At 36.4% G+C, this 13,355-nt stretch overlaps 1 protein-coding gene across 2 annotated transcripts in view; it reads left to right on the plus strand.

Moving 5' to 3' along the window:
• Nucleotides 1-13,355, plus strand: part of GMDS (GDP-mannose 4,6-dehydratase) — a 694,374-nt gene that overhangs the window by 327,223 nt on the left and 353,796 nt on the right. For both annotated transcript variants that reach the window (XM_036350688.1, XM_036350689.1), the window contains exons 5-6: nt 2,522-2,714; nt 3,522-3,626. In XM_036350688.1, coding sequence (XP_036206581.1) covers nt 2,522-2,714; nt 3,522-3,626 — 298 coding nt within the window. The remainder of the gene's footprint in view (nt 1-2,521; nt 2,715-3,521; nt 3,627-13,355) is intronic.

Raw genomic sequence — 13,355 nt, forward strand, 5'->3', positions numbered from 1 at the left:
GAATTTAATGGTGAGCAGAAATAGTCATGGGTCCGGCCCTTATGAAGCTTACACCCTAGTATTAATTGGGGGTGGGGGCGGGTATTTTTGTGTCTTTTATTGTTTATTTAATGTTTGGCTTTTAGGTTTCAGATTTTTTAAAATGTGCATTCTTTTTTAATCTGTATTTTGAGGTTAAGAGTACAGTAGGTAAAGAGAAAGTAGGAGGGAGGATTGGTGGGATAGTCCTGATAAATTGCTTGCACTATTGGTGAGAAAGTGAACTGGTGAGCCACTATGGAAAACATCATGGAGGTTTCTAAAAAATTAAAATAGAACTACCATATCATTCAGCAATTCCACATCTGGGGATTTATCCAAAGGAAATGAAAATACTCAGATATCTGTACCCCTGTGTTCTTGCAACATTATTGATAGTAGCCAAGATATGGAAACAACCTAAGTGTCCATCGATGGAAAAAGAAAAAATCCTGCCATTTGCAATAGCATGGATGGATCTTGAGGACATTATGCTAAGTGAAATAAGTCAGACAGAGAAAGACAAATACTTTAAGAACTCACCTATTTGTGGAATTAAAAAAAGGAAAAATTGACTCATAGATACAGAGAACACTTCAGTGGCTGCCAGAAGCAGGGTAGGAATGGTGGGCAGTGTGCAAAATGGGCAAAAGTGATCAAAAGATACAAACTTTCAGTTATAAAATAAATAATTCATAAAAATGTAATGTATAGCATGGTGACTATCAGTAATAATACTCTATTGTATATTTGAAAGTTACTAAGAGATTATATCTTAAAAGTTCTCATCACAAGAAAAATATTTATAACTATGTGTGGTGATGATTGTTAACTAGACTTATCATGGTGAGCATTTCATAATATATATGGTACACTTATCAAATCTTTATATTGTATATCTGAAACTAATATAATGTTATAGATCAATTATATCATGATTAGAAAAACAACAAGATACCACACAATGTATGATGTCTATAACCAAAGAGAAAGACTACTGGGTAAGGTGTGGAGCAATTAGAGCCCTTATTAACTGCTAGTGAGAATGTGAAATGGTGCAGCCACATTGAAAAACAATCTGGCAGTTCCTCAAAATGTCAAACATAGTGTTACCAAATGACCCTAAGTGCACATTCAAGAGAAATGAAAATATGGTATGTGAAAGAAACCAGTCACAAAAGGACAAATAGTGTATGATTCTGTCTATATTTAATGTCCAGATTAGGTAAATGCATATTGACAGAAAATTTTTAGTGGTTGTCAGGGTGGGAATGGGAAGATGAAAAGTGATTGCTGATAGGTACAGAGTTTCTTTTGGGGATGACGAAATGTTCTGGATTAGATGGTAATGATTGCATAAAGCTGCAAATATACTAAAAATCACTGAGTTGTAAACTACAAAAGGGTAAGTTTTATGGTATGTAAATTTTATCACAATAAATTATTTTTATAAAAGAATAAAATAGACCCATATTGTGCTTCCTTGGCTTTGAAAGTTTATGGGTGAAATGTTTCTGATTTATCTCATGGCTACCCTGTGAGCTTTATTACAGGCCTACATAACATGAGTCTAGTGGTCTGAGTTAGGGCCCTGATTAACCATTGCTTACATTCCCTAAGTACTCTATGCATAGAATACTGCTTGGGGGACGCCAGGACTGGGCAGTAATGAAGGCCAGTAACCTCTAACCTAGAGAAGGCTTCTTCCAGGTGAGCACCATAGGTTGTTCACCAGACAGCAGGAAGCAGGTCTGCATAGTGCCTGGCTGTGTTTGGCAGTAAATAAACTAGTGACAAGGATTTTCAGCCTTATTATTTTACACAATTTGAATATTAGGTAAATTTGTTTATTGTGCTTACAAGAAGAAAGCATATGTCATTTATTTTTAAAGATTATGTTAAGACTGTTGAATATTGAATTATCCCTTTACACCCTGTGGTTAGAAATCATTTAGTTCAATATACGTTAACGACTTGCAGTATTCAGTATGCCTCATAAGAAAAAGATTATTTATATATCCCAAAAGTCATTGTTGTATCTTAAATAAAAAATAAAACAATCATTTTTAATCAGCTGTTCTTAAGCTCATTTTCTCACACTTCTCTGTGGATAAAATCAATTGGGACTCATTACAGATATGCATTCCTCAGCCCTCCCCCCAAACACTGGGCCTGTCTTTATTTTCCAGGAACACCCCAGGTGATGTCAAGGAGCTGGGCTCTGCACTTTGAGAAACACTGCCCTGGGGACTGCAGCCTAGAATTAGGACGTGAAGGGTGTGATTCTAGTGTTTTTCATTTTACCACAGATATTTATTTCTTAAGGTATTTCCATCCACTTGGTGTTAGAAATAGATGATATCCACACTTTTATTCTACTAGGAAATATTTTCTCACAAGCATTGCTTTTCTGTGTGTGTGATATTGTAAAAAATTTTTGTTAGCCATCCGCATCTTTGTTGCTGTTTCTCTTACTGTACCCCCTGCCTTCTGCTGTCACCAGATTTCTTTTGACCTGGCTGAATACACTGCGGATGTTGATGGAGTTGGCACTTTACGGCTCTTGGATGCAATTAAGACCTGTGGTCTTATCAACTCTGTGAAGTTCTATCAAGCCTCAACAAGTGAACTTTATGGGAAAGTGCAAGAAATACCGCAGAAGGAGACCACTCCCTTTTACCCTCGGTCACCATATGGTAAGAATAACTACACACTACCTGCGCATGCGCCATGCTCTCTATGGGTGTTGGCATGTGTGTTTCTGCTTTAATTCTGTTCATGTCTCATGGCTGAAGTCATTTGGGTGTGAGATTCACATTAAGATAGACTAAAGTGACTAGACTTGTTGAGAAGCATACCTTTATACATTGTTAACTACAGTGTTTGCTGCCATTGCCTCCAGGGTAAAATTATCACCTCACCTCACCAATTCATGTTCATTCAACCCTTTCATACAGATCACTCAAAGAAAATTGGACCAAACATGATTCCTTTTTCTGAACTGTTGTGCTGAAGTGATAAGATTTCGTGTTTTTTATCTCCTGATGAAAGTCTCCCTGAGTTCGAACCCTTAAAAAGCAAAAACAAAACAAAAAAATAGAATTCAGCGATAAAATTTCTAAGCAGATAGAATATTAAGATCCCATATTTTTCACTTTCTAATTCCTTAGTACTAAGAAAAAGGGAATAAAATCTAAGAAGGTCCATTTGATAGATGGCACACAGTGTAGTTGAAATCAGATTGTGAAAGAAAGAACCATGGATATTACAGAATTAAGTAATTCTTAAATATTTCCTTGTACACCTGATTAACTGGCAAAGGAACCTTTATTTTGTCTTTGGCATTTGACCCATTTTTTTCTATCTTGATACATTATAGATTGTAATTCTTGAAAGTTGTTACTTGTTTAAGATGAGTAAAAATCACTGCTTTTTAATAATAAGATACTGTCTTTTGTAATTATCACTGTCTTTTATTTGCTTTTTAAAAAATATTCCAACAGGGGCAGCAAAACTATATGCCTACTGGATTGTGGTGAACTTCCGTGAGGCATATAATCTCTTCGCTGTGAATGGTATTCTCTTCAATCATGAGAGTCCTAGAAGAGGTCAGTAAATATATCATTGGAAAAGAGAACTTAAGATTTTAATGAAACAACAAAAAATTGCATGCATATTTTGCCTTTGTAATATATCAACTGTGGAAAATGTCTCATTTGAACTATTATGAGTGTCAGAAGTGATAAAAGAAGAAAATCCAGCCTTAATTACTTATTACATTTTTTAGGTGGTATTTTTTTCTGACAAGAAAAACTGAACATTGTTCCAATTTTACCGTGTTCATTGATAGGTCTTATCAAGCATACTTTCAGCCTAAATATTAGGAAGTTTTTGTGTGAATGAAAAGGAATAAGTAGTAAATGAGTACTTGTGTCTGGAAGTCACTGTTATTTATATACTCAACTTGTGGAATCTACATATATTTTTACTTTGAATCAGTTGGATATTCAATAGGTTTTGTAAATATTCCATTTAGACAGGCATCCAGAAATTACTATGTTTCTAGAGTATATTTTAAAATATACTTGAAATCACTTCTTTAGAAAGAATGCATTCTAAAATATTGATAAAATGTACATGGTAAATACATACATAAAGAGCACAGTTATTTATTTTCATTATCAAGTACTATGTACTGTACGTATTGTATGTGGTATAGTTTTATATGACTGTCTGCGCAGTGGGCTTGCTTACCCTAGTCTCACCCACCACAGACACTTGAGTAATGTCTTGTGCTACAACACCAGTAGGTGATAGGAAATTTTTGGCTCCATTACAGTCCCATGGGACCACTGTATATGTGGTCGGTCCATCATTGACTGAAATGTCTACAGTATCTTGTGTAAAAGTCACTTTGATGATTTAGTGCCATGATTGTAAAGACATCTTTGATTAGTTCTAAGAACATTATATCATCAGCCCATTTCAGTGAGAGAGGAAAGAGCTCTGGAGAATAGGAAAACCTGGATGCTCCAATGGGCACTGTCATTAGCTGTGTTATCTGGACTGGGTCCACGACCACACTGGATCCACAACCTCCCTCACAGTTGTATTACCTCAAACTCTGCTTCTCATCTATTACCACAGTTCAGATGAGAAGTGTGGGAGCATTTTGGTTGACTCATTATCAACCATCACAGCAAGAAACTACTAGTAAATTTATATTAATGCACAAGATTTATATTTTCCCAGGATAACAGGAGAGGGCTATAGTCTCCTTCTCTGGTCAGTCTAGATCTAGACTCCTGGCTTAATTATGAATGCCACATTTCATAGACTGTTTTGAAAAATTGGAATATATTCAGAGGAAGTCAATCAGAAAGGTGACTTGTCTTATGAAGAATGCTAGCCAGACCCGGAAGAGTTTAGCTTAGAAAAGAAAAGACTACATGAGTGTTCCCAAAGCAGGTAGTTCTGGCAGCTGCTCCAGGAAAGAGACAACGACAGGGTGGGAGACAGATATCTGCTCACCTCTGAGTTTCAAACAGTAGAACAGCTGCCTTCTGAGGGGTGAGGGGACTAAAAGTTTCCAGAATGACTGGGTACCACAACATTGAAAATAATAAAAGAAGAATTCCTGTCGTAAAAGATTTGACACAAAGTTCTTCCAATTTCATGTCAGGAAACTTAGTCATTCTGTGCATTTCATGAACACATACTCTGTGAAATAAAATAAGGGGCTCTACAAATATAAGTAAAATGAACAGAATTGTAGAAGTAACAATCTCACATAAATGGGAAGAGTTATCTCTGCTTTGGATCACTGATGAACTCTAATTATGGCAGGTCAATTGGGCAAAGACATATGGAATAAAACTTTAGTGGCCCAGTGACCCAGTGGGAAAGCAGAACATACTGAAGTGAGGGTACAGGGTAGGGAAAAAGTAGGCCCATAGCTATGAGTACATGAAATACAGTTCATTCTTGTATTATTATTTATTTATTGTTGTATTATTTTTCATATAGACAACTGTAAATTCACTTCGCCCCACCCTGCATATTGTTCCTCAGTATGCCCACCGAAGATTGGTAGTATATAGTTAAACTAAATTCAGCCAGACTCTAAGTAGTTCATACAATTATATTAATATGTTCTCAGTAACCTCTCAGCAAACATGGTTAGAGGCACAGCTATTCTTAGTTCATAAGGATTACTAATCAGAGAAGTTTCTGGGTGCTAGGATTTCCCTCTGCTCTCTCCCTCTCTGCTACTAGGTATAAGGCATTCTCTAAAAAGATATCCCATAATCCTAAGTATTCTTGGTATTGCTTTGCTACAGAAGGTTAATTTCCTTTTTAACTACAAAGGGCATAGTTTTTAAGGCTAGGTCACTGATCATGAAGCATATTATTCTCTAGTTCTGAGGAAATGGGACTAAATTAATTTCCATCATCTTTGGCCAAATGTACCCCTCCTCTGGCTTCCAATATCTTATACTTAGAATCATTATCAGTTTCTTTCAAAAAGACATATTTGTTAGTATTGTCTTTTTGTCTTTTCATAGTTTTCTTTGAGACTGTTAGCAATATGGTAGGTCTTCTGTTTCAAATATTGGGTTTTAAATAAGAAATTGTTTATTCCTATACTAATTTCTGATTTACTAAATCATGAGAAATCTTTACAAACCATGTGCATTCTTTACCATTTAAAATTATCTATACAATCTAAGAATTTTTGTTAAATTTCACTATCACTTTGCCTTTTAGCTTGAGAATAAATGAGAAGTCCATGTTATAAGTTGTGTCATGCCCAACAACTAGTAATGCTTATAACTTTTTCAATGACATTTTATGTGATTATGTAGCCACATAATTAAACACTGACATGAAAAAAGGTGAAAGTGACAGGTTTGTAAGGTATCTTTAGTGTCAGTACATTTTTATTTTATGATTGTGTAGGTAAAAAATTCCCAGGGTGGGCCTTGATAGCATAAAGGCCCAGTCTGTCATCTCTTCCTCAAAAGGAAAACAATGAACAAGCAGCTAGAATAATTTTAAATTTAATTTTGTGGTTTTGGATGTTCTTAGAGGAAATGGGAAGAGGAAGGATGTGGTGATTCTTGCTTATAGCATGTGGTATGGGGGATGCTCAAGAAATCTGTTCAGATGGCCCTTGCCTTGTTAGCCACAACATGTCTATACACATAGTTTGGGTTTCCATGTTTTTTCTCCCTTTAACCTTTCTACCTGCAAAAAATAACTAAAATTCAGTTGTTTTTAGGGTAGGGAAAAATATTCTTAGTTGTAGAATGAAAAGGTAAATATAAAAATACCCCCCAAAATCCTCTACTTGCATATCTGATAACAACTATTTGTTGTCTTTGTTTATGGTAATCACTTTGTTTTTTAAAAATTCATTTTAAAATTAAAATGCCCAATTAGAAGAACCCAAATTGATGCAGCTCTTTTGGGACATATACTTTTTCTCTAATGAAAAATAATTGGCAATGCCCCCTTTGACTGCATGAATAACATTCCATGAGAATTTCTGATTTTAAAAAAGAATGGAAGAAGTATTTTTTAATATAAAGATATTTTAAACCAGAAGTTGGGAAGCTATGGCTCATGGGCCAAATCCTGTCCAACAGCCTATTTTTGTAAATAAAGTTTTATTAGAGCACAGCCATACCCAGTTGTTTACAAAGTATCTGCAGCTGCTCTCACAGTGGAATCCTGGACCTGCAAAGCCTAACATCCACTGTCTGGCCCTTTAAGAAAACATTTTCTGGCCCCAGCTTTAGAATAGTTAGATCCTCAAAAAAAACCAACAAAAAACTTTCAGTTGGGCTTAACATGGGTTTCTCACAAGCTAGCAAGATAGTCTTAAAGAAAGATTTTCAATAAATGTTAAAGTAAAAGAGAGTCAATAGTTAACCCATCCATAAACAGAATTCCTGAGCTTTTGGTCAGTCTGTTGTGCTTATTGAAGTATGAGATGTGGAAACAGATAAACTAGGAACTGACCAATGACCTGTAGCAGAGTTCAGCACAAGCCGCTCTCACTCCTCGGTTTGACTTCTCCCCATTTCAGTCCTTTGTGGTTTTCTTTTTAAGGTACTTGTTTTGTTAAAAAAAAGTTTATAATACTGCTAAAGATAGTCTGGATCACCTGCGGTTGGCACAAAATTGACCTGGGGAAAAAAATCCATTGATCTAGGGGCTTGGTCTCTGTTCCCCTCAGTCATCCATCCATCTGACCATTCTTTCAAACAAGGCAGGAGGATGCTTATGTTTTAGGTTTGCTTTCTATAAAATGAAGGCACTTCAGTAATATTGACTATGAATTAATAACAAATGATAGGTAAAATTAGCATATATGTATAGCCTTTTATATGTATAGATTCTTATATCAATAGACTACCTTGACTTGTCACAAATACAAGTTTGCTAACCTTTAAAAAACTGTAAGTAACATCAATATATTGTAAATAAAATAATATTGCAATTAAAAAACATTTTGTATGATCATGAAGAGTGAACAAAAAAGAGAGACCCCCATCTTCAAGTTTCAGCTGATAGAAAAATAAAAAAATAAACTTGACTTGATTTCCTCACTTTGATGACAATAGCACATAACAGTAAACTTTTTTTATTTAGAATGTGACTTTGTCATTTTCAAAATGAGTTCAGAATGATTCTTAGGTTCCTACAGATAGAGAGTGGTGTAGGTTTCTGAGAGATTTCTCAGTGTCTGTGTCTTGAGGAGAACGCCCATACCAGGGGTCTACTTGGTGAAAGTTCTCTGCTACCTGGTGTTGCAGGTGGGGTACCAGTGTCTGCTGGTTCACAGTAGTGGGGCCGGTTTACTTTGACTCTCACATGGATGCCGCTGGTTTTGGAGAAGAAGGCCAATTTAAGAGTTCCAGTCTTTTTGTAAGGATATTTTTCTTTTGTTGATTTACCTTAATGTGTAAGTCATTAGGTAAGTCTGGACAATATAGTAACTACTACTTCTAGAATCAACTGAAGAAGTAAAGTTGGGCTAAGTAAGCCTACTCATTGTCCTTAGTGTACTAGCAGTGAGTCACATGCCATGATTGGCTTCATCCCTTGGATATCTTTAGTCTGAGTAAGAAATCACACTTATGCTAGCAGTATTTTTTCTTCTAGTCTACTCCCCCTGTTTCCCTCCTGCTCTCTCTCCTTGTAATCATTGTCTTCCTCCTGATCCCCATCCTCCTACTCCCCATCCTCCTGTACCTCTTGCTCCTCCACCTCCTCCTCCTTCCTCTTCCTCTTCTCCTTTCTCTTCCTCTTCTCCTTCTCCTTCTCCTTCTCCTTCTCCTTCTCCTTCTCCTTCTCCTTCTCCTTCTCCTTCTCCTTCTCCTTCTCCTTCTCCTTCTCCTTCTCCTTCTCCTTCTCCTTCTCCTTCTCCTTCTCCTTCTCCTTCTCCTTCAGTGTTTAAAAATGGAACATTTACACAAGGATATTCTCTCTGCAGTAGGTTTTTTTCTTTTTTATTCTTCTTCCATCTTTGACTCCTAATTGATGTTTCTTCCATATGTGATATGTAACTATGCTACCTTCTCTGTGACCATGGAGCCTTCCTTATAAAGAGACTTCATCACTGCCTTCTTCCTTCAGGAGCTCTTCAGTCGCTGTACTCCCTGTTTTTTTTGAAACCCAAGAAAGCCTAATAAATACCACTAAGAGGCTGATGCATGTATGTGTTTATTTTATTTTGTATTTCTTCCTTAGTCAAGAGAAACTTTTTATCATTTTCTAGCTGAGGGAATAAAAGCAGTACATGCTCTTGACCGGAGTTGAACCAGGGATCCTTTGATCCACAGGGCAACACTCTGTTCCACTCAAACAAACCAGCTAGGGCTCTAAAGGTACTCTTGGAGGCATTTTGACTAACTTGTTTCACTTATACACTTCTTTATGTGTAGGGATGTATCTAATTTTTAAAAAGACATATTTTTAAAAATGTGTAGTTTATATTCTTTATTTGAAAGAGCTTTGAGGGAATAGACAGCATCTACCTGTATGTTTTTTCCCCTAAGTAACCTCAGAATTTATAAGATAGAAAGGAATTTAAAGATCATTCTATCCCACTTATTTTATCAATGAAGAAATGATGCACTTGGGTTGTCCAAGGTCACAAAACTAACAGTTGTCCACACTGAGACTAAAATGTAATGGTGCAGTTCTGGGGAAGGAAAGAATGACTTTAATATTCATATTTGTAGAAATAGCAACTGGAACAACTAAACCCCCATGAGGCAGCGCAGGTTATTCATAACATGTAATGAAGCAAGTGGAAAAGTTGGAAATATATCTGAATTGCTCTTATCTTTTCTAAAAGACATTACTTAGTTTGATTAAAGGCAATATTTTAGATGTTTAACAGAATTAATTATAATAAACAGTTTTATAATATTAAAATGTAAATAAGGAATGAAACAACTTCTCTTATTTATGACCAAGAAGTTGAAAATGAAAAGTAGAACTAATAAAAAATACATTGAAAATCATGTGACAATAAGAAGTTATAAAGTACTTTACATGTACCCATAATTAACAGTTTGGCTACCACAAATGGTTGGGTACTGCTGTTGTTTATATATTGAACTATTTTTAGATGACACAGCACATTCCTCTAAATATGGGCTTCATACGAAATCATACATATCAGTCTAAACACAGTATTCACCTAGCTGAGAGAATCTGACATCTTAAAGTTCATGAACTTGTGGTTTTGAGTTTTAGACTTGAAGGTTTTTTTCTAGCGGCCAATTGTTTTACTTCTTAAAATGTTTAACTGTATTTATTTATTTATTTATTTATTTATTTATTTATTTATTTATTTATTTATGTACTTACTTACTTACTTACTTACTTACTTACTAGAGGCCTGATGCATGAAAATTTGTGCAAAAGTAGGCCTTCCTTCCCCTGGCTGCTGGCACCGGCTTCCCTCCAGCACCTGGGACCCGGGCTTCCCTCCTCCGGCTGCCCGCAGGTACTCGGGACCCGAGCTGGCTTCCCTCTGGCCTCGGCTTGGTCAGGAAGGACATCCGGAATGATGTTCGGAAGATGTCTGGTATAATTAGCATATTACCCTTTTATTATTATAGATTTATTTATTTATTATTTTTGATCCACGCCCAAATAGTGAGAATATTTTTTCCATTGATTTTTAGAGTGAGTGGAGAGAGAGTGAAGTGGGGGTGGAGGCAGACACACACATCAGTTGATAGCATCCACACAAACCCTGACCTGGGCCAGGGATTGAGCCTGAAACCCAGGTACGTGTCCTTGACTGGCAGTGGAATCCACAGCCCTGTGGTGCACAGGCCAATGCTCTAACCATTGAGAAACACTGTCTAGGGATGTTTATTTATTTTGTAAACATCTATGGCCACCTAATTTCCCTTTTTTAAAAAAGAAATATTTTTATTGATTTTAAAGAGAGAGGAGGGAAGAGGGAGAGAGAGAAACATCGCTATGAGAGACAAACATCAATGGGTTGTCTTGCATATACCCTGACTGGCAATTTAACCCATGACCTTTTGGTGCAGGGACAACACTCAATCAACTTAGCCACACTGGCCAGGGCTAACTATATTTATTATCATAAATTAATCTTCACAATTTTAAAAACATTATTTATGTAAAAATTAATTACTTAAGTCAGTAAAACTTTGAATAATTTTCTTCATTTTTAATACAGATTGTTCTTTATTCATTGCTTTAAACATAAGATTAATATTGAAGGATAGTGGCTCTCAATGTGGGGTTGAGAAATGAGGATGGGAGAGTGATTTTTTGCTCCCCTGCGGACATGTGAGAATATCAGGAGATATTTTTAGTTATCACAACTGGAGATGAGGGATGGTAGCAGCCTGGGTTGCTGCTAAACATCCTATCATGTACAGAACAGCCCCAACAGCAAAGAATTACCCAGCCCCAAATGTCAGTAGTGCTGAGGATGAGAAATATTGCTCTGATGTTACCACCAATTAGACAAATGTCATCAGTGAGACCAGGATCTTCTCTTTCTTTACATATTCCTTTACTTTGCAATGAATCCTTCCTAGAGCTTTAGCAAACATTCACTGAAATAGGGAGGAAAACATCCTAATTTAAATACCTCCATGTGAGACTCTTCAGGCCTTAAGTATTCTGGTCAACGGCAGGTATTGCCCATGTTGGGGAGTGTAGGTAACAGAGTCGTCATCTCGGGGCTCTCCTCATCATTTGGACAACTCACTTCAGTACTCACTGGTCTACAGAATGTCCAGGTGGGCCCATGACTCTCCCTTCACCCCCAGAATAAATGAGCGTGATCAGCTTTGGTTATAAATTATAACAAGAACAAAGCTTTCCTTCGGGAATAAGTTGTAGCGCCCATAAGACAACCATTAAAATGGATTCAAGATCACCTTTCATATGCATAGCATTACAGTATTATTAATGTTAGAAGGTCACTTTATTGGATAATTTTTCTTTAAAATTATTCAGCCCTAGCCGGTTTTGCTCAGTAGATAGCAAAGGGTCCCAGGTTAGATTCTGGTCAAGTACACATACCTTGGTTGCAGGCTTCTCCCCAGCCCCGGCCCTGGTCGAAAACACATCAATGTTTCTCTCTGTCTTTCCTTCTCTCTCTCACTCCCCCTAAAAAATCAATGGATATATATCCTTGGGTGAGGATTAACAAAAAAATTAAAAATAAATAAAATTATTCTGATTCATAGATATTTTAGTCCTTTAGAAGAAAATAGAATTCATGACATAAATAACTATAACTTGTTTTTATTTAATAACAATAGGAAGAAAGTACTCTTATTCCCACAACTCTCCCTGCCTCCCTCTCTCTCCATCTCTTTCTCTATGTATGGGTATGTAAATAATCTTTTTACAAATTACTAAGTTAGTATTTGCTCGTCTGAGTAGCAAAGTCAAATCATGTTGCTATACTAATACAAAGAAACAAGCAAACCAGTATCTAACAGCCCAAGATTTTATTTGTATTTCTAGCTATTAAAGGTATTTTGTGGTTTTTTAGGTAAGCATCATAGCCTTAATTTGAAAAAATAATTTAGCTGCCATTGTGAAATCAGGGAATGAAGTAATTTCATGTCTAAGTTCAGCAAAACATTGTAGGTTGTACATAACACCATTTGGTCTGTGTATCAATGGTTAAGTTATTGGCCACTCACCTGGGACCCGCTGGGTTCTAGGTGGCCTTTCTGGTTGGGTACAAAATGACATCATCTGGTGTGTAGACTGTGTACTTAATGGATGACATTCACACTTAGCACAGAACTGCAGGCCTATATTATTCTTTGCCCAGAGATGAGGTGTAATTGCTCAAACATGAAAGACTGTTGAAGCAATCATTGGTTTCATTGAGGTGGTTATTACCACTAAACAAAGTTTTTTACCACCTACTAAGGTGAGGCTTCTGGGATTGTTAAATTGATTTTTTTAATGTTTTGTAATTTCTGTGATATTAACATTTGAAACCAAACTGATGACTGTCTGGTCTCACAGAATACAGCTCCCACAATGGTGTATGAGCAGGCAGGGCACACAGTGGTTAAGAATGTGTTAAGCCATTCAGATCCAGGCCTGAACGGATTCAGCTTGGACATGTTACTTAGGCCTCAGTTTCCTCTTTTGCATTGATAATAATGCCTACCTGCCAGGTGCATGGTTGGGATCAGAGGCAGTACACTTACCTATGGGTTCATTGTGAAGGGAATCAAGAGTATATGTGACAAAGATGAAAATAGTACCTGGTAGATTTTGATCATTTGTTTGTTTCCTTT

Source organism: Myotis myotis, unplaced genomic scaffold, assembly GCF_014108235.1.
Source record: "Myotis myotis isolate mMyoMyo1 unplaced genomic scaffold, mMyoMyo1.p scaffold_m19_p_2, whole genome shotgun sequence".
Taxonomy (NCBI): Eukaryota; Metazoa; Chordata; class Mammalia; order Chiroptera; family Vespertilionidae; genus Myotis; species Myotis myotis.